At 41.1% G+C, this 24,408-nt stretch overlaps 1 protein-coding gene across 4 annotated transcripts in view; it reads right to left on the bottom strand.

The window, feature by feature from the left end:
* KIAA0232 (KIAA0232 ortholog) overlaps positions 1 to 22,397 on the bottom strand; it is a 73,135-nt gene extending 50,738 nt beyond the window's left edge. Inside the window, exons 1-2 of one of the 4 annotated variants that reach the window (XM_030028358.2) lie at positions 22,223 to 22,397; positions 2,773 to 3,276 (exon numbers count right to left, since the gene is read on the bottom strand). In XM_030028358.2, coding sequence (XP_029884218.1) covers positions 2,773 to 3,003 — 231 coding nt within the window. In that variant the 5' untranslated portion in view covers positions 3,004 to 3,276; positions 22,223 to 22,397. Of the gene's footprint in view, positions 1 to 2,772; positions 3,277 to 21,569; positions 21,660 to 22,222 lie in introns of those variants that run through there. The other 3 variants (XM_030028185.2, XM_030028273.2, XM_030028441.1) reach the window with 3 other exon arrangements.
* Between the last annotated feature and the right edge of the window lie 2,011 nt (positions 22,398 to 24,408).

The following is a 24,408-nucleotide window of genomic DNA, read 5'->3' on the forward strand; positions in this document are numbered from 1 at the left end:
CTTGCTACAAAAAAATAAACAAATTTCTGTCTCACACTGAGGTGAAACTTCCCCCAGCACAACTTGTACCCGTTTTCCTTTGTCTTCTCCATGTGGCTCCTTGTGAAAAGACAGCCTCCATCCTATTTGTAGCTGTCCTCTCAGTTGGGGAGAAATCACTGCAATAAACCCACAACTTAGAACAGTTCTTTCCCTGGAAATTCTGTCATCTTTCTCAAGAATCAAAGCAATCATATGGGAGAAAATCCCTGAGATGCCAAGAACCAACTCTTCCATGGAAATTAATCTGAATTACAGGAGCTCAGCAACTCTCAGTATTTTACTTCTAAATTATTTCTAATTTAGATGTTGAATTGCTGCACTCTTCCCTGATTTCTATTTGTAAACAACACTAGTATTTGGTTTTCCCCTTTGTCAATGTTGTACGTATCATCAAAATTGGATTGAAACTGCTTATAGGCAAACATGCTTTAGAGTACAGATTTTCTTGCTTCTCAATGACTTAACTAAACCAAAATTAATTTTGAAATGCGAGGTTATACAAATAACCAGTAACCAATAGTAAATAAAAAACCAAATAATAAAATAAATAAAAGGACAAGCACATGTGGTTTAAGATTTCCTCAATTCTCCACATAAGATATTTGTATTTGCAGTCTTTAAAGACTAAGCTATTTGAGAAAGCAATTAGGTAGCAGTATGTTTCACAACATATGCATCCAATCACTATTATATAATATCATCCCAAAACTAAATCGATATTAGGTCTCAAAACTTCGAAAATGGTTATTTGAAGTAGAGGGAACAAATCCAATAAGGTATGTTATAAGCAGGATCAAATTGGAGGAGGTGAAAAAGAAACTTCCAGTTCTTCAAATCATGATGTTGTTCAGAAGACATCCTGTACGTTTGTACTACAGCACCCGCTCAGCAACACAGGTTTTGGCTACCCTGTCAGCATGTGGTATTCTTCTCTCTTTGGCTCATTAGGCTCAGATAATCAACTTGGAAAAAGAACAGACACATTCCTTAAAGATCTACTATCAACCCGCAAAGCACCCAGTTAAGGTATCAAAACAAGAAATAAACTGAATGAGGTTTTCATAATATAGTTACCCTGCTTCTTGCAAAGTCTGATGAAAAGAAAACTAATTTTGGCACTCCAGTCATTTCAAATAATCACAGTAGTGACTTCACAGTTATGACTGAAATGGACTGAAAAGAAACAAGTCTTCATTTTTCCCCAAGGCCACAGGACTACCTATAACGCTCCTCAAATTCTGGTGTGGTTTAACTTGGTTTCTTTTTTCTGTCCTCACCCCACACCCTCCTTTCAAGCAGGTTTTGGAACTTTATTCTGTCCCCTTCTAAAATACAGCTATTCATGTCTCACCAAGACTTAAGTAAGTTCACTGTTAAGGTACATTCCAAAGAGTGCTTATGGTGTTGGTTTTGGGGTTTTTTTTTTTAATTATTATTATTATTAATCAGGAGGTTGCTCCTGGTGACTTCTACTGCTGCCAGATAAACTTTTTAACAAAAATTACTTTTGCTCATAAAGTTTTCTGTTTTGCACAATGGAAGCATGAAGGCTTTTATGCACAGTAATGGTTGCTAAGAGTTCAGAAACTGGCAGCATCTGACATGAATTTTTTTCTGCTTCAGCTACGTTTACATCTCTTCTGCAACACCCTGCCCTGCTTTTGCTGGATTTTTAAAAAGGTAAACCAGAAAACAATGAAAAAAGGTAAACCAGAAAACAATGAAAGTTCTGAAGCAGTTAGATAGCAATGTGCGAAGTACAACCAAAACAACAGCAACAAAAAACAACTAATAAAGCCACCAAATAAGAGGCATTTGCTTTCCTTCTTTCCCACTGTAATCACAGCCATCTTATGAGACGAAGTCTATGATCAACAGCAACCTCATCCCTTCTTGAAAACATCAGAACTTCCCTGAGTCCTATATCCAGAAAACTCCAGTATTAAAAGTATTTTGATATAGGTTGATGATATAGAGAAATTAAAATTAAAAAAAAAAAAAAAACAAACAAAAAAAAACAGAAAAAGAGGTGAAATCAGGACTGAAAAGTATGTTCTATGGACATATGAAATCCATAGCAATAAAGGCACATGGAAACAGTAATAAAGTTGTGCCTATCTGATACATAGCTTCACTTTTCTCCCCCTATTACAGCCATGTACAGCGACTCACTGTTCCACAACTCTTTTGCATACCTTTTATCAGGATTCAGCACTAACATTCTTTAAGAAGAGATGAATAATGCATGTGCAATAATTTATTTTAAATACCTGAATACTACCAAAAAAAAAAAAAAAGGGTTTTCTTTACTGAAAATAGCACAAGAAGAAATCCATGAGAAGTGATGGGGAGTCTACAAACTACTGTGAGGCAGGCCAATTTGACACACAGTTTACAAGAATTACATTAGTTTACTACTAATGTTCCAAAATTAAATTAACCTTATAATCACGAGTACTGACGGTCTGCATTTATGATACAGAACATCCCAGTGATATCAATTGTAGCAATGTGAAAATATTGTTTAATGTAATTGCTCAAACAACAAACTAACTACATTAATCTCAGTTCACCCATCAAATCTGATTCCCATGTGGGTTATACCCCCCTTCCACCCACACACTGAAAGACAACCACCTCCCCATCTGAGCCACACCCATGTTTAATACACAAAACATAACTGATACAAAAACTCACTTTCACTGGACAACATCTAAAATATGTAAATACCTGTTCCTGCAGGTCGTAGTCATAGCTATCATGCAGCAGAAGACTGAGGACATACCGAGTATAAATCATGGCATCAATGCCACACTTCTCTAGCTCTTGTCCCAGCCAGGTCTGCACTGGACCCAAAGCATGTAGCAGAGACATTTCAGAAACAGATACAGGGCCTGGATAAGAGCTTGAGGAGCTTTCAGATGGCAAACCATCCACAACAACTGTACAGATAGGGCGCATGAATCTAGGTGGTTGGCATCCTTATAACGTGAAGCATTTTCTGTAGTTGATATTCCGTCGATATCTGGAGGTGATTTTCACTCCAGTAAATAGGAGAGAGGCTTGACTTCTAGGACAATCATTTATATTTCCTGGCAGTTAGCCGTCTAGAGACGAACATCACTCTTCAGGCATGACCAGTGAATAAACTAAATCCTAATAGCAAACACATATGTAGATGTGTTTTTCTACCTTAATTTCACATTGAGGCCAGATGCAAGTCCCCAGCAGGACCTATAAAGAGGAAAAAATGATAAGTTGTGATAATATGTATCCATACATGAATAATATTAAACAGTGAAAAAAACACCCAATGTAGAAAGCAGTCATTTACATACTGCTTACTCCACATATATAATACACCTATTCAGTGTCATTTTGAAGAGTAACAGGAATTATTCCAAGTTTAAAGGTGACTTTTAGAAAAGGTACTTTTTAATGCAGGAAGAGAGACTCTTTCATCAAAGACTTCACAACTAATCCATTGATTGAAATGTATGTTTGACCTAGCTTTATGAGAAAGTTGAGACTTTATTACTTTCACTATCAGCTGAAAAAAACCCACTTTGATAAAAACAAAAAAACTCCCAATCTATGTTAGTTTGCATAAAGACTGCCTGTATATTTTGCATCACTAGAAGACAATATAATCTTACTGTCCTACAGTGACTTCTGTTTCTGGGATAGAAAAAAGTGTCTTGTTTATAAAACACTGAATTTATGAAATTCATCTGGCCAGGAGTTTCAAAAATCCTACTACTAAATAGTTGCTATCTTCAAGCTTGGGTTTTGAGTGCTTTTTTTAGTTTCAATATTTGCCTTGCCTCAGGACAGCAAAGCATTTTATCATCCAAAATCTGTCCTCATAAAAACATAAATCTCTGGAATAACTTAAAAAAATTGAGCAGAACATAACTTATCAGTGCCAGAATTAACATTTAACCCTCTTTACAGAAAGCATACACCAGTCTTACCTGAGAGCTTACACTCTATACCATATCCTAAAATAGACAAACCATCCTAAGACTTATACCACCCACAATCCCAAATCAATCTCAATAAGTAAGGGGCAGAAGGTGCAAGCACCACACACGTAGGCATTCTGCCCTCTAACCCAGAAGCAGCCAGTCCAAAAAAAGGCATTTTTGACTGGTCTGCCAATCAACCACATGCCAATCTGGCATTTGTGTAGGCCTTCTCTCTCCTCTCCAGCTTCTCAGCAGAGAAAACAAAGCTCAAATCCTAGCAGAAAATATCCCTTCACTGAAAGGAAACAAAGACTAAAGGATCTAAGCAAAATCTACTAATTTGTCAACCCCACTGCAAGATGACCAACACACTCAAAACAGACATCACCTAATATATCTAAACTATATACTGTGGGCAGCATGTGTTTTGGGGCCAAAATTGAAAGGTGACCTTACAGTTGATACCTATGCCCACACAACAAATGATCATAGTTTTTAGGAGCTTTCTTTGCATCACCACCCAGGTACAACTGTATATTCCAGATCTTTACTGAGTCAGCTGTGACATCATCAAAAAGAAACTCACTATAATCAGTTGCTACAAAGCTGACAAAACCCTACACTACATTATGCCACCTTACTTCTCTGATGACAATGTTCATTTTGAGAAAGTAAGTAATGCAAGAGTATTCGATCTTTGTCAGTAACATGTTTGTATTAGTCAGAATGTCATAAGTAAGCACAAATAACAGTAGGTAGAAACATCCTGCAAAGGGCCTGGAGGTTACTGCTTCATCACATAATTAAGAGAACACAAAGTATGAGAAAAGTCTAATATTGTGACCAAGATACTCCAAATCAAGAATCACAAGTCCAAACTCTTAAGCATTCCATATTCTCTTAATTGTTGAAGAACAATATTCCACTCAAAAGTCTATTTTGTCCTTCTCTTGTTGGTACTCCACATCACAGCATGTGATGAACACTCTTGCCAAGTCAATGCCACAATCCCAGTCAGCCCCCCAAGCCCCATGTTTCAAAGATTGGGGAAAACAGACACTCGTGATTTGTCTTTTTTGAGACATGGAGCAGAACTACCTGAATGGTCAGGAAATCAACAACTTTTTGACGGAGTTGACAAAATTCCACTGGAAAGGGGAATTATGAAAAGGTGGACAGTGAGGAAAGTCAGGGGGAAAAAAAAAAGTGAGAAATTGACCAAATGAGAAATTAATTTATTCTAATTCAGCAGGTCTCCCACCTACCCATAATCTTTTCTTTTATAAAGTGTACAGAGAATGGAGAGGGACCACAAACACACATTCCAAGTAGTCTCTGGTTTGCAAAGATACCACCAAAAACACTCAAGAGGGGCAGAATGGAGAGAGCTTGGTTAAGGTGATCACATTTTTCATTGAAGGTTTTGAGTACCCAATATAGCAAAGCAATGGGCTTCTAGAAATTTAGTTACTTCAATCAGAAGTGACTGCATCAGTGGACAACGGAAGACCTATAGATGTCACCTAGCTAGACTTCTCTAAGGCATTTGACATGGTCCCACACAACATCCTTGCTGCTAAATTGGATTTGGTGGATGCACTATTAGATGGATAAGGAATTGGCTGGATGGCTGTGTCCAAAGAGTTACAGTTAATGGCTCAATGTCCAAGTGGAAACTAGTAATGAGTGGTGTCCATCTAAGGTCCATATTGGGACAAATACTACTTAATATCTTCCATCAATTAAATAGATAGTGGGATTGAGTGCACCCTCAGCAAGTTCACAGGTGACACCAAGCTGAGTGGTGCAATTGATTGGCTTGAGGGAAGGGATGCCATCCAGAGGGATCTTGATAGGCTTGAGGAGAGTGCCCATGGGAACCTCATTAAGTTCAACAAGGCCAAGTGCAAGGTCCTGCACATTGGTCAGGGCAATCCTCAGTATCAATACAGGCTGGAATGAAGGGATTGAGAGCAGCTCTGCAGAGAAGGACTTGGGGATACTGGTAGATGAAAAACTGGACATAAGCCAGAGTTTGCAGCCCAGAAAGCCAGTTGTATCCTGGGCTGCATCAAAAGAAGTGTGGACAGCAGGTCAAGGGATGAGATTCACCCCCTCTACTCCACTCTTCTGAAATCCTACCTGGAGTACTGCATCCAGCTCTGGGGTCCCCAGTACAAGAAAGACACAGACCTGTTAGAGCAGATTCAGTGGAGGACCACAAAAATCATCAGATGGATGGAATACCTCTCCTATGAAAAAAGGTTGAGAGAGCTGGCACTGTTCAGCCTGGAGAAGAGAAGGCTCTGGGAAGACCTTATTGCAGCCTTTCAGTACTTAAAGGGGGCTTTTAAGAAAGATGGGGACAGACTTTTTACGAGGGCCTGTTGTGACAGGACATGGGGCAATGGTTTTAAACCAAAAGAGGATAGATTTAGATTGGACATAAGGAAGACATTTTTTACAATGAGGGTGGTGAGACACTGGAACAGCTTATCCAGAGAAGTTGTGGATGACCTATTTGAAGTGTTCAAGGTAAGGCTGGGCAGGGCTTTGAGCAACCTAACCTAGTGAAAGATGTCCCTGCCCACAGTAGGCGTGGGTTGGACTAGATGATCTTTAAAGGTTCCTTCCAACCCAAACCATTCTGATTCTACAATATAGAAAAGCAAAGGGCTTCTGGATACTGAGTCACTTCAAGCAAAACTTACTTAGACACATGGTTTAGATCCTTCGCACCTAGTAAGGACTGAGTTTATGCTTCAGCTTTTCCCTGAATGAGGTGATAATGATAATGTGGCCTCTCTATCTTAACACTTATTTTCATGAGGCATTTGAGAAATTCAGTTGTTGAGATCCAGGCTAACAAAATCTGATTGACTTTGGCTGACCAGTTAAAGCATGTCTTCCTTTTTTTAGATGGGGAGGGGAGAGACAGCAAAAGAGAGAGAGGTTATCACTGGATTTAAGAAATGAGACAACAAAAAAATTTCTATGGTGTTCAAATATTATAGTCCATCTTTTTTAAGTATCATATTCAATTACATATTTTAACATTATTTTAAGTTTCAAAATATATACATGATATAAAACCTGGAAATTGAACAAAATTCTGAAATAATATTTGAGAGTTCTCATTTTAAAATTGTCTCAAGTACTTTGTTTTACAGAGTCTTAAATGTACTTCCATTATGTTTTAGAACTAACAAAATTTCATGCAAACTGAGTATTTTCCCATCCCAGTACTAGAGAGGCTTTCCATATCAAATTAATACAAGTCACTCAGAGTGAACACTTCTGCTAACAGATGTGAAGCTCAATTTTAGAGACAACATTTTCTAAGTTATCACCCCTTCTAAATCTTTTTCACAATATCTTGTTAAAAATAACTTTCTCCATGCTCACAATGACCATGGCTAATGTGAACAGGAAGACTACAATACAGCCTAAGTAATTAGTGCGAGGCTAGTTATTTGAACTACGAAGTTGGAAGGAATTTTCCATTTACAGCTATAAAATATGATGGAGGGACATGCCCTATAACGAGAATTACCAAGTAAAAATTTACACATCTCTCTCAATAGTTTGTAAAAACTACTGATTACTTACAAATCCTAAAGTAAAAAAATATATTATGAAATTCTTTCAAAAGAATTTCTACTTACTCCACTTCCTAGCAGAATTTTTCCTTTTAAGTAACCTTCAGTTTTTGTAACATTAATCAATGACCTTAATAAGGTCACTGTTAGGTAAGTTGTCAACAGCTTAACAACTAGAGGCACAAGAGCCAACTTATGAAGTGTCTTGTAAAGGAATGAGAATAGATAATTGTGTAAACACTCGGACTTTACAACTTAGATTATCTTAGAATAGATACTCTTTCTCAAAATTCTACTCAGTGTGATAGTTACTAAACATTCTTTTGACCTAAAATAGACAGCAGAAGACAATAACTGAGTTTTAGTCTCCTGAGATCTGGTTATGGAAAAGCAACAACTTTAAATAATCGATAGCAAGAAGCAGGAAGGAGGATCAATGGTACAGAAACTGAAGCTGGAACACTCCAGGGCCATTCCCTAGAATAGAGTTGTTCTTTCATGGTAAATAATCTCTTCTGAAAACTAAATAATCCTAGGCTTCCCTGTAAGTGACCCTGAATACAGGTATTGTCATAAGAAATACATAAAATAATAAAAAGTGCCTTGGTACTACAGTATGAGAGCCACACAAACACCTTCTTGTGATAGTTATGTCTACAGGAATACAGCATGATAGTATAAAATTACACTAAGATTACCAAAGCCTGCAGTAAAAGAACAGTGTAATTAAATCACTCTTCAATGAAGTTTGATACAAGCCCACCAAGAAAGTGCTAGCATATGCAACTGTTCATATCAGACTATCAACCAAAAGAGTAAATTGGCTAAAAGCTCATGCCAGGCAAGCCATTTCCATGTCTTCAACAGCTTTTTTTCTCCATAATTCCCTTTCATATAAAAAAATAAGTTATTTTAAGGAGCTTGATAGCTTACTTAGCTTACTTTTAAGTAAGGCCTTTTTTTCCAACTGTTTCTAATCTTAGAAAACAGTGACCAAAGCCAAACCACAAAATCCACTGAATTAATCTAAGGTAGCCTCACCTGTATTTTATCAGCACCAAGAGGCCTCTGAAAATTACGTATCTACACAGTAAGGTTACAAAAAAATGTTTGTTCAGGAATGAAAAAAATAAGTAGGCTTAACCCTTTAACAAGCTTTCAAGCTTTCTTAAAGATACTTTAAGAGTTGATAGTAGGTGTAACAGAAAATATTAGAATAGGAGAGTAAAAACCATACCCCTTACTATTGTCCTTTCAGGTAAACTAAAGGTCCACAAACTATTTCTTGGAAATCATAAAAAGGTAACTTAAAAAGGAAGCAAATTGTCTGCAGGCTTAAATTCACTACACTGGGGTCTACACTCTCAGTGGAAAAAAAATTACAGGATCTACATATTGAAGGAAGTTGAAAACTAAAATATTATTTATTTGTATATTCTACAAATAAAGTCTCTCAAGCCTAAAAGTTACTCCTTACACATTCTGATGCATCTACTACAGAGAAGTCAATCTCTTGGATAAAGCTACAGATGCTACCTTTTTCCTTCCTTCCATTCCCAAAAGGGATAATATCTGTGTTTTTAGTGCTTCATTCTGCCTACTGCTATATGTTAACAATTAGACTGAACACATTCTCACACAATAGTTAAGTCATAGCTGCTGTTTTATACAAAGTTTCCTCTATTATTCTTTGAAATATGCCAGTACAGTACAAAGTTTACAATTAACAGCTCTTATTTTCAGAAGTTTTTTCCCCGCTGTGGTCTTTGTCAATGTATGACAATTTTTCAAGGCATCAAGAAAAAAAAGATTATAGAATCCTTTCCTACTTTTTTTTTTTTTGATGTGGATGTAAGTGTCCACATTTTTTAACCAGGACGAAGTTTTTTTAGAAGTAGTATTTTCTCCCCAGAATGGTTGTATCAAAAGCAGACAATCCTTCCTCTCCCTGGCAACTACATGTACCAAAAACAATGCAAACACTAATTACTATAAATCAAAGTGAAAATTTTATCAAGTTTCATCAATAACATACTAAAATCACATACTTGCTTCAGTAAATTTCAGTCCCCTCTAGAAAACTGATAATCAAAAGCATGGTCACATCATATGATGGTACCAGAAGCCCAAAACTGTTCTTATATATTATGGAGGAATTAGCAATTTTACCATCATTTCTTCTGTTTCTTTCAGTGAAAAATCTAAACAAATCCTTAACATACAAACCAAACAGCCACTCACTGGGGAGGGCACTGTCAAAGCCCAGAAACAAAGCCTGTTTAAAATCTAGCAAACAATGGAAACTGTGTCCTTAATAAATTTCACATGGCACTTAAAAGACATGTGAATTCAGAAGTAAAAGAAGTTGTTATTTTTTAATCACATTCCTCGATAATCTACGAAACTTGGCTGTACAGTCTTCAGAGCAAGGACAGCTTTTTTATGTGTTGGTGATGTTTGATGTTATTGTACAATAAACAGCAAAGCAGGGACTTGATTCATGACCAAGGCACTGAAACACTACTGTAAAACAAAAAAATTTATAATGCCTATGGTATAAACAAACCTCTCCCTCTACCTCAGTTCAGACAATTTCTGCCACAAAGCTTCAGAAGCATTGCCATGCCATGAGAAACACAGATTAAAACACCTGGCTGGAATCAACGCAAGGAACACTAAAAGTGGTTGGAAGCATAAAAGCAGCTCTGTGAATTAACTTTTAGATATACATAGAATTTCCTTTTTTAAGAAGTATTATTGGGAAGTGCAAGAATGATACAATCTCATTTGTAATGGATATATGTTTTATGGTTGACTGATGTCTAACGAGGCTGGGCTTATGCTATGGTTCTAGCGTAACTCAAGTCAAGTCAGAGAACCCACAGAGGACAGAGAAACCAGTGTGTGGGTGTTACTGCAGGATTTTTTTTCTTCTAAATCTGCAAGCTTATTTTCATAACACTTATCCAAATGAAAATCTGAAGCTGCTAATCCTGTATAAAAGCTTAATGGAATTACTCAAAGGATTCAAGAGCTACCATATAAGCCTCATTTACTTAGGTTAGCAAAGAAGATGAACAGAGACGTAACCAAGATGACACCAGGGGAGTTGCCAGTGCAGCTCCGTAGGATTCTGCACTGGGACCTGCATTGCTTAACAAATTTGTAAGTGACCTGGAAGATGAGATGGGTGACAGCTGAGAAGCTACCAAACAACAGCAAGCTATCAGGGATAGTGAACACAACGTAACTGAAAAAATGCAGAAGGACTTTATGAAACTGGACTGGGCAATCAAAAAGCAAACAAAATTCAGCATAGGTAAACTTGAAATGAGACATAGCGGGAGTAATAACCTCATGCTATTAATACATAGAACAACAAGTTGTGAGCTGACTATTAATCCCAGGATCTATTTCCTAAGTAGTATGTTAGATATTCCATGAAACTGTAAGCTCAAACCCAGCAGCAGTCAAAAGAGCAAATCACAGAACAAAACTAAAGTCATACTTGTGTCACTGAATTAATGTTTTGCACGCATATTGTACATAATGTGCAACCCTGGTCCTGTAATATCAAAGACAACATGCCTCTCCATGGATAGAGATTGACTGGTCAATGTCTTTTTTTAACAGAAAGTACCAACGAGTTAGTAAGAGCTATGTACAAAACTTCACAAAACAGCTACTAGAAATTCCTTGCCAAAAGACACTGAGGACTCAAAAAAAAAAAAAAAAAAAAAAAAGAAAAAAAATTTAGATGGGCTTCAAAGGAAATTGAACAAGAGAGATCCCTTGAGAGTTTCCAACTAGACAAACCACATCAGGCTCAGGAAATCCCCTAGACTGAAAATGGTGTGAGGCTGAGGGGAGTATTCAGGAGAGGTATCACATATACTCTCCCTGTTCTTTTTCGTCCCTAACAGCTCACTTACAGATGCTGTTGCACACAAGTACCAGATTTGAGAAAGCCTTTGTCTGAACCAGTACAGCTGTTCTTATAAAACATTCATGTTCACCATAATACAAGAACAACAATTCAAAAAACAGTAGTTGGAGGAGTTCAATTAGCTGATCCACTCACAGGGCTGCACATTATTAACATATATGAACTTTGTTACAAGATGTCAGAATATCAATCCTGTCACAGATCAAAAACTGAGCTATGGGAAACAATTGTTAATGGACTGCAGAATTAGCAGGTGAGGCACCTGCACTAGGGGTTCAACTGCATATCCAAGACTGCAAATTCTCCGTAATCTGAATATTCTCCACTTCCTCAAAACAAACATGTAATATAAGCTGGAAAAAGTACAATTTGTAAGTTAGGAAAAAAAGGCAAGATGGAAAGAGGAAAAAGCATGACCCAGCAGCAAAACCTACAAACACTGTGAAGAACACTCACAGCATACTATGTCCACCACATACCAAAATGTCATCGCTTTATAGAATTGTAAGAAGGTCTGAAAGTGGCTTCATAAACAGACTCTTTTGAAAGGGTTCCTATTACATATAGCAAACTTGAAAAGAAGCATCTCTGCATAGTGGAGACCTAGGAAGTGGTTCTTCACTACATGTAATATGACTTAAAAATTTAATTAATAAGTCCTAATAGTTGGCAAGTTTTGCATATCATGGTTCAATAGCTGTCTTGATAATTTAGGAAGCAAATTTTACCTTCAAGACAGAAGTATTGTTATTTCATAGCATCACTTAGGAAACTGTTTCATGAGGTCAAGACTCAATATTAAAGATGCATTAAAAAAATCAAAAGCAAGCACTTCATTATGCAGCACATAGCCACCACTTCCATTTCAATAAACATAAGGGAGCCCAGAACACTTCTGACAAAATAAAACAACTTCTGGTACCACAGTTTGTTGTGCAGTTGTACCAGGTAAGTCTAAGTACAGCACATCTGTAACCTGCACCCCTCCAACCCAAAGCACTATGTCTCCAAAATTTCAGTATTAATTTTAAGAAGGGCTTACAACTCTTAAAAACGCCTTCAAACATTGATCAGATCTAATAAATCAAAAGGTATTTATAGACTGTCTGAATCTAAAGGAGTGAAACACTGCTTCACTAATTTTAAATGCCCATCTGCCATTAACAATGGCAACATTTACCTTATTTTAGTATGAATTCGTCCAAACAAGGTTATCCAGACACCAGTACAGTCCTAATAATTCTATTCTATTCTTAAAAAATGATGAACATAAACTGCCATGAGAGATTTTTTTTCCAGTTTACTGTCCAGACTGGATTTTGAACTAAATTTCAAGCTTGCTTAAAATTGGTGTTTGAACTAAATTTTACTCCCTTGTTTAAACAAGATTACATTTTTTTTAAAATCCTATCTGAAAAAAAAAAAAATGTACACATATCACGTAACTTCAAAATGATAATTTTTAGTAAGTTTAAAAATACAGATCGGCATCTAATGACAAGGATTAAGTAAATATTTTTCACATTAAAAATGAACTTTAAAAAATGCTGCATGTAACTGACAAAATCTGAATTGCTGGTATTGCCGGCACAAGTACCAGTTTGTAAAAAACAGAAGTGATGTTTTTCATACCAGCAGTACCTAACTTTCAAGAGAACGACACCAGCAGCAGCATCTTGACAGAGGAACCTGTGTGGCTGACTCAAAGGCTTGTTAGCATAACACAAACTGCACCGAAACTGCATATTGCCACCAAGAGAGGATGTTCTACTGTTTCTCCCATTGTCCCTTCCTGGCATTCTCACCCTTTTGTCCTTGTACTTAACCCGTCCACTGTGTGGTTGCAGGGATGAACTGGATCACCCTGTTCCAAATGCAAAAAATTCATTTCTAGTGGGCCAGTCTTCAAAAAAAATACAAATAACCTCTCAACTCACTCCCTTGCCACAATATTTCTACATCTGGCATACGAGAGGAAGTGGGGTTGTCCCTTTCAGAAGCAACCCACTGTTAGATCCAGTTAAGTATAACAAGAAAACATTAGGAAGGCAGAGTTCAGAAACTACATTTTAGCTAATTCAGATACAAGTCTTTCAGACCACCGTTATTCTTTGGAACACGAAGCGGGGAAGCCAATACAGGTATTTCAGCAGGTATGATATGTACTTCCAACATTTTTACAGAAATTCCCTACTGACCCATGCAACTGTATCCCATGCTCATATAATTCAGCAGATTCAGCCTCAAAACAAACAGAATTCCACCACAACAGTAGCCTGGAGATGACAAAGAAATTACTGGTTGCTTCAAGTTTGGTCACAGAGAGGCAGGTGTTGCGCTTTAACTAGCCTAGAATATTATGGGTCACCAAAGTGTGGAGAACCCAAGAGTAAGTGTGAGTGCTAATGCAGAAAGCGGCATGTGTACACCTCAAAAACGTAGACGTTGCCTCAGCTCCTACTTTACAGCACTCCCCAACCATCGGTGTAATTTCAGTACGACCGACATCAGGTTTCAGACTGTTCTGTTACGTTTCTTTTTACCGTTGAAGACATTGGTATGATTTAAGTTTTTCAATTTAAAATTGCAGATCTTATCAGCATACCAGAGCAAAGCCAGTGACAAACATCTCACCCTCCCCCGTTTACCTCAAGTCTATTACACATTGGGATTGCCTGGATGGACTGCTACTGGGCCTGAGAGGTCTTGGGGAGAAATACTTGTCTAGCTGTAACTTCAAGGAGACAGATAGTCTTTCTCGTTCAGTCCCATGAGAATCTTCACAGGGACACTATTTATCAAAAGCTGTATCTTTTACTATGTACACATGCAGCAGACCACACATCGTTGATTACCATCATCATACTTCAATAACTCTTTCTCAGACTTAAGGAAACGTAAACGGAGTTAATAAAAACCAAAACCAAATATAACTAACATCACAAAGGATGCACACATTTTAAGCTCACTGAGACATTTATCCTCAGGACTTTTGGCATGTAATATCTATAAACTTTCTACTACTTGTGTCTCACTGTATTTACTAGCCTTTCTATCACCTAGAATATATGTGGGGCTTAACAACGCAACAGAGGATGCAGTCAAGTAACGGGAAGATCAGATATATGCTCTTGACTACTTTGATCACTCTCCTTCCTGCCCTCCTGATGTCTTCTATTGACCTGACTTTTAGAGCCGTTCAAACTACCTGTTACTAACAGCTATTTACCTGTGTTTGAACTCCCTTCCCAAGCGGGACAGTAATGGCTTGGAGGCCTGAGCAATGTGTATCCATTAAAACAGACTTGCCTCCAGTTTCATAACCTCTCAGTGCGTAGACACAGACACCAGTGTGCCCCAAGAGGCGTTGCCAGCCTCCTCCGAGGCACAGGCAGCCACCAGAAGGAGCATCCCATCCCCCAGGCCACCAGTGGGGCCACCCTGATAAAATATTCGGTGCTGTTCACATGAGCTGGAACACTACTGTGGCACCAAGTAGCCCAGTGGCTACTCTTTTAGTGCAACCATATAGGATTTATTTCAATTAATATACAATTTTTTCTTAGACATACGTTGCATCTTTCAGCTGGGGAGGGAAAAGGAGAATGAATTATGACTTCCAAAGATCAAATAACCACTGCCCGTTTAAAGGCTATGGTATTTCTCCAGCTATTTGTACTTCAAAACTTAATAATCCAGCTGTATATAAACATCTAACCAGTTAATGACCATACTATATATTTTACTTTGCTTTATTAACTTCTTTAATTTCTATGAAGGTCTTCTCTGAAAGCTTACTATTGAAGTTTTCTATACTTGGTCTGCGATTCAAGGAGTTAATGACTACCTTTTGGAAAAGCTTAAAATAGCCTCATGAAGGGTTTGAAAACAAATATAACTATTGCCTAACTATATAGTCTTTTCAACAGCTCTTTTCATTAAAAAAACGATGTTAGCATAAATTCAGTTGGAAGTCACATATAGACAATGATTTCATTAAGAACCGTGTAAAAATGTATAGTATGTGTCAGCCACAAGAAGCTCAGTAATGGCAAGGAGTTATGACACGCTGAATTTGCAAGCTCTATGACTTAGCCAGCAGAGAAGGTACTGACTTTGCAGCAAAGAAAATATGGCAGACCGACAAAGGAAATTGTTTCAAACGCTTTTCTCCTGCACTGCTACCACCTCTAATTTTTAATCCAAAATGTGAGTAAATGAAATTCTATATATTTATGAAATTGAGATCAGAAGTAGGAGACTCCGCAATTTTGAACTGAATAACAACTCACATGAAGGAATACATATTTTAGCATTTGAGTGCATTTGCGTAGGCATTGTTTGTTCAGTTTATGTTGTAAGACCGCCAGGAAAACAACTTTTTCTTCTCTTTTTCCATAAAAACAGTGGTGATATTTGTTGCCATATCACATCTCCACTTTTATGATTAAGTATGTTGCTGAAAAATGCTATTGCTTATTTAAAAAAAAAAAGTTTACAGACTTAACAGGTAGAACAGGTTAATATTGCTCTTAAATAATAACTTTGCTGTTTGCTACTTCAAATGACAACCGGAAATCTTATTTTACATAAAATGCAAAATATTTAACTATCACCACCAGTAAACCTCTTACAAAAACAGCAGGTCAGCATTATATTACTTCTCTTCAAGGAAGTTACTATACTGTTAACCAAGGCATTTCTTTCACAACTCAAGAACAAAGTTACTAAAAACTGGAACTCTGAGGTTTCTCTCAAGCTGATAAGATATCCTGTTCAGAGAAGCTGCTGAAAAAGTGATCTACGTAAATATGAAAATTAAACTAATATCTGGACTTACAGAAACATTTTAAAACTCTTATGTCACCCCACACAATTCAACATGACTTCCCAGCAAAGCAGCTATAAAAACTTCAATAAAACAAAAATTGCTATAGGTAATTCAGTTTCACTGTTAAGTGCAATAGTCAAACAAGCAGCAGAGTGAACTTCTACCCCAGAAGACAGAACCAGGAGAATAGGAATTAACTCAACAGCAACCTTTAGCTAATTAGTAACAGTCATTAGCTCAAAATCTTCAGCCAGCAGAATTAAAATATCATGAAACAGTAAAAGTTTTTCCTGAAGTTTCATAAGCTAAGTTATCAATCAGACAAATCACTGGAAGCTGGCTCTGTTTCTTTAAAGACACTCCAGTGTCCTAAATTCAATGCAGTGTTTTAATGTTGCACTCCCACTCAGCCACAGTCTTCAAATTTGTTTCAAGTTTGTAATAACAGATTACAGTGTCACAAGGATTTAGTGAGAATTAATTACTCATCCAATGGCAGCAATACGCATTACTGATTTCTTCATTAGTGATGCTTCAAGCAGCCTTTTTTTTTTAGGCTAATAAAACACTTTATTTTCTTAAGAAGCACATATGACACATACTAAATGACCAAAATAATTTCCTTAATCACTCTGTGTAGTTTTAGCACATTTTCCCACTTTACTGTTGAAGATTATTATCTCAGTCTAAGTCCTGACTAAGCTAACACTACCTGGAATAACCTTGCAGAGTATACATATCTTGCAACTCAACTCTGGTGTTCTGATGTTAAAACTACACAATCTTATGAAAAGTTGCTTTATTTTCTCTGGCCTTCAGCCTCCCCTAGTCTTGTACCTCTTATCTCTCTCTCTACTTTCTTCTGCAGTCTATATGTGCAAAACCTCATCTGCAATGCAACTATGGCTCTCTTCAGAATTCTTCTCTAACCAAGCTAGTTCATCTAAACAAACCATAAAAACAACAAAAATCCCACACTCACACTATTTAATAACACACAAAAGGCATAACAGCTCCTCCTTTCCACACAGCATCTTAAACACAGGCACATTAAGATGAAACAATTTGCTTGAATTCACTCAGTGACACAGCTGATAGAAAACTGCAGATCTCTTCAATCCTAGTCCAGCGTTCCATCCAGCAGACCTTGTTCCTTATATAAATTTAACAGTAATCAGGGGAAGACTTTTAAAAGCTACAAAAAGAACACAAAACTATTCAGATTTCATCCCCGTTACAATTTATTTTTATTTATTAACAAGTTTTTTGCACAGAGTATAAATTTTTCAGATGCAATCCTTTCCAGAATAAGGCCTAGAAAGTTACAGACAAAAGTAAAATTAGCATGGACCGCATATTTGCAACTTCTTCCTCAACACAGTAAAAAAGAGAAATTTAAACATTCCCCAAATTATATTAAAAGTTAAAATTGTTATAGCAAGCCTGAGCACAGACTATGCACAAACCTAGCAGGATATAATTCGTCTACTACATTTAATACCACAACAGTGAAAAATGAATTTAAATCCTTTATAATTGAAATTTCCACACTACTGCCTTAGAAATAAACCTCTTGGAAAGACAGATACCAAAGTGGACATACAGAAGCCAAGTTATGAACAGAACCTAGATGATGCAGAAATAATAAATGGACAGTTTTATGCAGGTAAATCCAAACACTTGCATATGAAATTATAAAGGAAACAGCAGATTAAAATTAAAAATATTCAGTGGCTTCCAATAAAGCTAGAGAAATAACTTCTAGTAAGAAGTCTGTGAAAAAATAATCTCTGCACTGAATGTTCAAACTACTCAACCCTTCCTCCCACACCACCAACCGCCACCGTGGCCCAATAAAATACACATTCAGTCCCTCAGCATCCATCACAAATGCACCCAACCAACTTTCAGGAAAGTAGCACAAGATGCTTTTAGTAAAAACATTATAACTAGCTCATCTAGGTCTTTTTCTACTAAACCACTCTGCCAGTCCTGCAGTTACCCAGTATTTCTGCCTAGAAAAATCTGGTAAATTACTTCCAAATTATGAAAACAACATACTTTTCCCTCCTATCAGCCAATTTTCTTTTTGTCTGTGTATTGAAATGCAACTGAGCATTCATATATTCATTTGAACATTTTTATTTTGTATCATGAAATTGACTTTACTCAGAAAAAATTTCTTGGGGCAGGGTTAGGGGAATGGACACGACACAACACAACAACTTGTTTCTATAATTACATTTACAAATTACCTAACCAGCCTGTCACTGTTCTTGGACTACAATGAAGGATTCCAATCTCTGTCGCGCTATACAGAAGAAACTATCCCAATAAACAGAGCACATTAAATAGCTTCTAGAAGATCATTTGTATTCCAAGCTCCACTAGCAGTGCAGATAACTAGAATTGTTCCTGCTACCTCTCGTAGCCTACAGGAATTCCGAGTCTTGCTCTCTTCATCACATTCTGTTTTACCAGACGTTGTTACTCATCTTATTATAGTAATAAGTTATTACTTTTAGTAATTAGCTATCAGTTGCTGTTACCATTATACAATTTATGGGCTTCGCATTATCAGTCTATCAGACAGGTATGAAACCTACGCTATAAATGCATGTGTTAAGAAAAGATAGAAGGAAAAACAAGCTGCAATGGAATAACAAGAAATAAGGGTCCTTTACTCTCACAAGCTACAAAAAAAAATAATTAAAAAGAACCAGGTCAAATTTCTTACTTTGAACACATTAACTTGCAGATGGCTTTAAAGGAAGTATTTAACACTACTTTCAGCATCCATCAGTACAAATTTTGTGTACCGCTTTATGCAAAGCGTAAAGAAGCAGAAAACTGATATACGATTTTGCTAGGATTCTAAGTAGATAGAAAGTCTATTCCGACTCTACAGCGCTATGCCTAAAACCCAATAAAATTCCACAGCAAATTCACCCATGCTAAGTATAAAATGTACCTCTTGGCTTCCTTCATTCCCCCTATTCACCTAGAAACAAGATGCTCAGGAAGGACAAATAATGAAGTTATGAGCAGTATCTAGATCTTCCTCTGTCCCTGTTCCTGCTAGAACGCACAGCAAATGAGCAAAGGAAAATGCTGACATCATTTTACCCCTATGGAATTTCTCTTACTTGGAAGATTAACTAATAGCAACAACAACAACAAAAGCAGTGGGGAATGCAGACTATGAAATCAGCATATTAACAAGAGAAGTTTAAGGCCTCCAATTTTTCCTCGAGTCACATATAGATCTGTTTGCCCCTTCCTTTCCTTCCGATTCCCTCACTGATAAGCAGAAAAGCTAGAGGGTCATGGATTCAATTGAAATTTGCAGAATCTGTCATCTCAGAGGATCATTACCCCCACAGTGCATGAGACAAATGAACTGATAAAGTTCTGTGACTGTACGTGTGTGAATATTTGCTAAGCAGAATATGGCGGGGATATAAACTGCTGATGCTTTCAATGGAGTGTACAAATCAGGATTTCCCCTTTAATTCTTAGTCTTTGAAAATGAAGAACATTATAAATATATAGTGTACTACTTACTTTATTCAAGTTACCTACATCCCCTCTTATATCTCAATGATCAAAGTAGAAGATTTTGATACCTATACAATATGCTTTATTGATTGGGAGGGGTTGTACACTACCATTTTAGCATATCCATACTGACAAGAAACAGCAGATGGAGGATTAGTACAAAATAAAATCTGCACAGTTACATGTCAAGTAACGATCAAGTTCCATGTCATTTATAAGGCATATTTTTGTCTTAAATAATAAAGAAAAATGTCAATTTCAGGCTCCCATGGATTGTGAGAAGCCCGCAATACTTGGGCTTTAAGCACTGCAGTGAAGTAGTTTGTTTTACACAATTATCTACTGAATCATCACAAGCTCACTTTTGACAGCTTAGAAACCAAATTTGATCTGCAATTCCCAGCTCATCCCAGGAGCACAGAAGTAATACACGGTGTGCAACAGAAGGGTAAAAACCTAAACACTTAAAAGGGTTGGTATGAGGAAAATCAACTACCTGCACCACAGTGTCCTCTGATCCCAGGCCTGTAAACTACAACCCGAATTACTTATACACAGAAAACATCGGAATACAGGAATGCCTTTTATTTGAAAGGACAAGCAAATCGTACTATTTTCACCCTTCAGATCAGTATCAGGTACTGCAATGAGTAATTACAACAAAGACAAAACAGAAAAAAGGCACCGCACTTTCGCTTTTCTCAAAGTTTCCTAACGCGACTTAATAAACGTAGGCTTTTAATCGAGACGACACGAGGAGAAGATGGAAATGAGTTTGCTGGAACGAAGCGTCAGTTTGTGTCACTTCTGCATTCAGCTGTAACCTTCGCCAAACCTTGTCCCCCCCCCCCCCCCCCACCCCGCCCGTTGCCTACGAGCGGCTGCGGCCCTGCCGGGCCCGCCCCGGCGGCGCGCAGCTCCGAGCGGCCATAGGATGCGGCTCCCATCAGTCTCCCATCAGCCCAGCTCCTCCTCCTCCTGAAACAGCAGCAGCCCTAGCCTTTCTATCCGCCTTTTGCCTTCAATAGGCCCTAAAGGACAATGCTGTCGGAAAGGAAAAAAAAAAAAAAAAAAAAAGAAGAAAAACCCCAGGAGGGGAGCCAGTCCCACCAGATCGGCCCCCAGGGTAACCCTGTAACGCCGTAGCCAAGCCAGCGGTGGTTTCCATCTGCCCCGGTGCGAGGCATTTGGACCCGTCTCCCAGCTCCTCCCCACCGGCAGGTCAGCAGCCGCTGCCTGCGCTTTGTACAATTACGCACAGGATGAAAGGTCACGGCGTGAGCCATACCCGCACGCCAGCCGGGCCCGGCAGCACCCGGGGAGGGGGGGGGGGGGGGGGGCGCGGAAAGCCCTGTCACTTCAGCCTCACCGTCAGGCTGGGCAGCGAAGGGGCTGCCCGGCTCGGGCTCTCGCTACCCCGACCCGAAGCGCCGCATCCTCCGGTTTCCCGTCCGCTGCGGCGGGTGACATGGGCGCAGGCCGGCACCCACGACGGGTGGGTGCTGGGTGCCGCCTTCCTCTCCCTCCTCCTCTCCTCCCGGGCGTGACCCGGCCCGCAGGCACGGAGCCCCGGCTCCCGCTCCGGGCCGGCGCCTCCCTCCCGCCCGCCGGCTCAAGGGGCTCACCTGACGCCGAGACCCCAGGGGCCGGGCCAGGCCGGGCCGGGGGAGCGCCGGGGAGGGCTCGGCTCCCAGGCAGGCGCTCGGACCGGGGCACCCCGGCCGGGCCCCCGGCCCCGCCCCCGAGCCCTGCCTCGCCGCCGGCCTGCAGCCAGCCCCCCCGCCCGGCCCCTCGCGCTCCCTGTCACCCCCTGCCCGGCCCCTCTCCTCCCGTCGCCGCGCTTCCTCCCCTCTCCCCCCCCGGCCCTGCCCCCGGCCTCCCCGGCACGCTCCCGCCGCGCTGCGGCAGGCGCAGCCCAGAAGCGGGACGCGCCGTCCCGGGAAACCGTCCTCCCGGCGCCGGCCGGGCCCGGCCCGGCCCCGCAACTCCTCCTCTTCCCGGGCTCTTAGCGGGGAGGGGAGAGCGGGGAGAGCGGGCCGGCGCGGGCCTCCGAGCCGCCGGGCCCCGAGCCGCCGGCCCGGCGCTCCCCGGGGGTCGAGCCCGCCCGTCCGTCCCTCAGCGCAGCGGCGGGAAAGAAAGGGGGGGGGGGGGGGGGGGGGGGGGGGCGCTCGCCACCGCCTCCCGGCTCCGTCTTCCCGTTGCCACGGGGAGGGCGGCAGCCGCCCTCCCTCCAGCCCTACCCCTCCCTCCGCTCCCCGCGCCCGCGGCGGGTATTTACCTGCCGTGGCGGCGCAGAGCGGGGCCCCGGGGCCTCTGGCAGCCGGAGGAGGCGGCGGACTCCGTCCCGCTGCTGCCGTCCCCGAGTGAGGCGGGCGGGACGGAGCCGGGACCTGCCCTGGGAGGCGTTACGTAAACCGGCGGCGGCAGCGGCGGCTCCCAGCGCCACGGGGAGGGAGGGGGGGGCCGGCCGCTCCGTCACCCGGCAACAGGACTCAGCGCCCCGGCGGACCGCGCCGCAGGCTCCTCCCCGTATCCTTCCGCCCAGAGGGCGGCCCGGATCCCGCCGCCCGGGCGCGCGGGCCGGGCCCTGGGGCCGCGCCGGGCTGCCTGCGCGCGCGCAGCGGGGCGGCGAGGAGGGCGCCGAGCTGCCCGCCGCGCCGGCGGGGCGGGGGCCGGGACGGGGACGGGGATCCGGGCCCCCTCCGCCGCCGTCCAGTAGCGCCCGGGCGCCAGCGAGCCGGCTCCATGGCGGGCGGCCGCGCAGGAAGGGCGGGGGAGAAGGGGAAGTATCTCTTCACCCTGGTTGCACGGCCTCGGCCCGGCCCCGCCCGCCGGGGGAGCGCCGCGCTGTCCGCCGGGCGCCTGAGGAGAAAAGGGGCGGGCGAGGCGTTTGAAAGTCACCGGCCGGCCGGCCGGCGGGGAGAGCGCCTCCGAGGGCCGCCGGGGCGGCGGGCGAGGGGAGGGGAGCGGCGCCGCGCCGTCCCTCCTGCCGCGGGGTGGCCGTCACCCGGGCGGGGAGGCGGGCGGCGGCCCCTCGCCTGGGCTGGGCTCCCTCAGCGAGCTGCCGGCGGGAGCCACCCTCGCCCCCTCGGGAGGGCGGGCTGCGTGGTAGCGACGGAGAGGGAAACACCCAGGGCCGGGGCAGGAATGCGAAGGAGGAAACCGGGGGATAATGATGGAGTGTGGCGGTGTTTGTAGTGGGAGGTCCTTTTGAAATCCTTAACGACTCTTGAGGGCAAGGTTAGCAAATAAAGTTTATTTTGCTGCTAAATGAAAGCCTGTCTGGGAGGAAAGTCGTCTTTTAGAAGATTGATGCCGTTGAAAGTCGGTTTTGGTAGCAGAGCTCCTCAGGAGCCGGGAAGATTTTATTCCAGTTTTTTAAATGCCGGCTTAATCGGAACTGTTTACACAACTGTGGAGTAATGAAAGAGCAACATTTTCAGCATAGTAGATGGGTGAAAATGGGCCGCTGTAAGACTGAAAATATGACAAAGACGACACACCAAAGTACTAATTAAGCTCCTTAATTGCGAAAATAATAATGCCCTTTTCAGGTGTACAGTAGCACCTCTCATTTCTCAAATACGTGAACACATACGGGTCTAAGGAAAGTCAATATTACGTAAGATGTCAGAGTAAGTCTTCTGTCTGCGCGCAATTCTAAGGGTTTTCTTCCTTTTATTTACTGCTAAGTGTGTGGCTCCTAGAGTTCCAAAACGTGGTACGTCATCTACGTTGGCTAACACTGTTTCTTTTGTGCAAACGTCATCTTTGGTCACTGGAACCAAGCTCATCTTTGAAAAGATGATCTCCCCCCACCCTGAGTGTAGTCCTGTTTAGGCCTTTTGACAAGTTAAGCTTGTATATAAAAATAAGTCTCATAAGAAACATGAATGCAAGCCAAGATAGTAACCACTGCCTCCCAGCCTATGTACTCATTTCCTGATACATGAGCAGCATTGCTTTTTTTTTTTTTTTTTTTAGCTAGGGTTCACCTTTTTTGAACACCCTTAGCACCTAATTTAGTCATAAATTTGATTTAGGCTAGCCAAAAGTTAAATATGCAGGATTATGTAGCTACATGAGCTACCGACATTGTCTTAAATGCTGCCGAGGCAGTAATTGATGTCATACGAACGTGCAGTTCATCAGTTCGGCTTTCTCCAAACCTTGAAGGAGTATTACGGGAAAGCTCTAAAGAGAAAGTAGCGCTTTAAACACTGTGATAGAAGGGCAGTGTCGTTCTCTGAACCATTTAATTACTGTTCCAAGTTATTTTCTTGTTATGAAAAGCTGAAACTGAAAAGCTTTGGGGGAAAAATCCTGCTGACTGTTTTCTGCTGAGTCATTCCACTGGTTTATCAGAAGCATTTCACCAACGCTGTAATACGACTTGCGCCAATTGCAATCAAATCTTCTTTTGTTCACAAGCTCAGAATCTGAATTCCCCTTTTCAAGGTAGAA

The sequence above is a fragment of the Aquila chrysaetos genome, chromosome 1 (assembly GCF_900496995.4).
Source record: "Aquila chrysaetos chrysaetos chromosome 1, bAquChr1.4, whole genome shotgun sequence".
NCBI lineage: Eukaryota > Metazoa > Chordata > Aves > Accipitriformes > Accipitridae > Aquila > Aquila chrysaetos.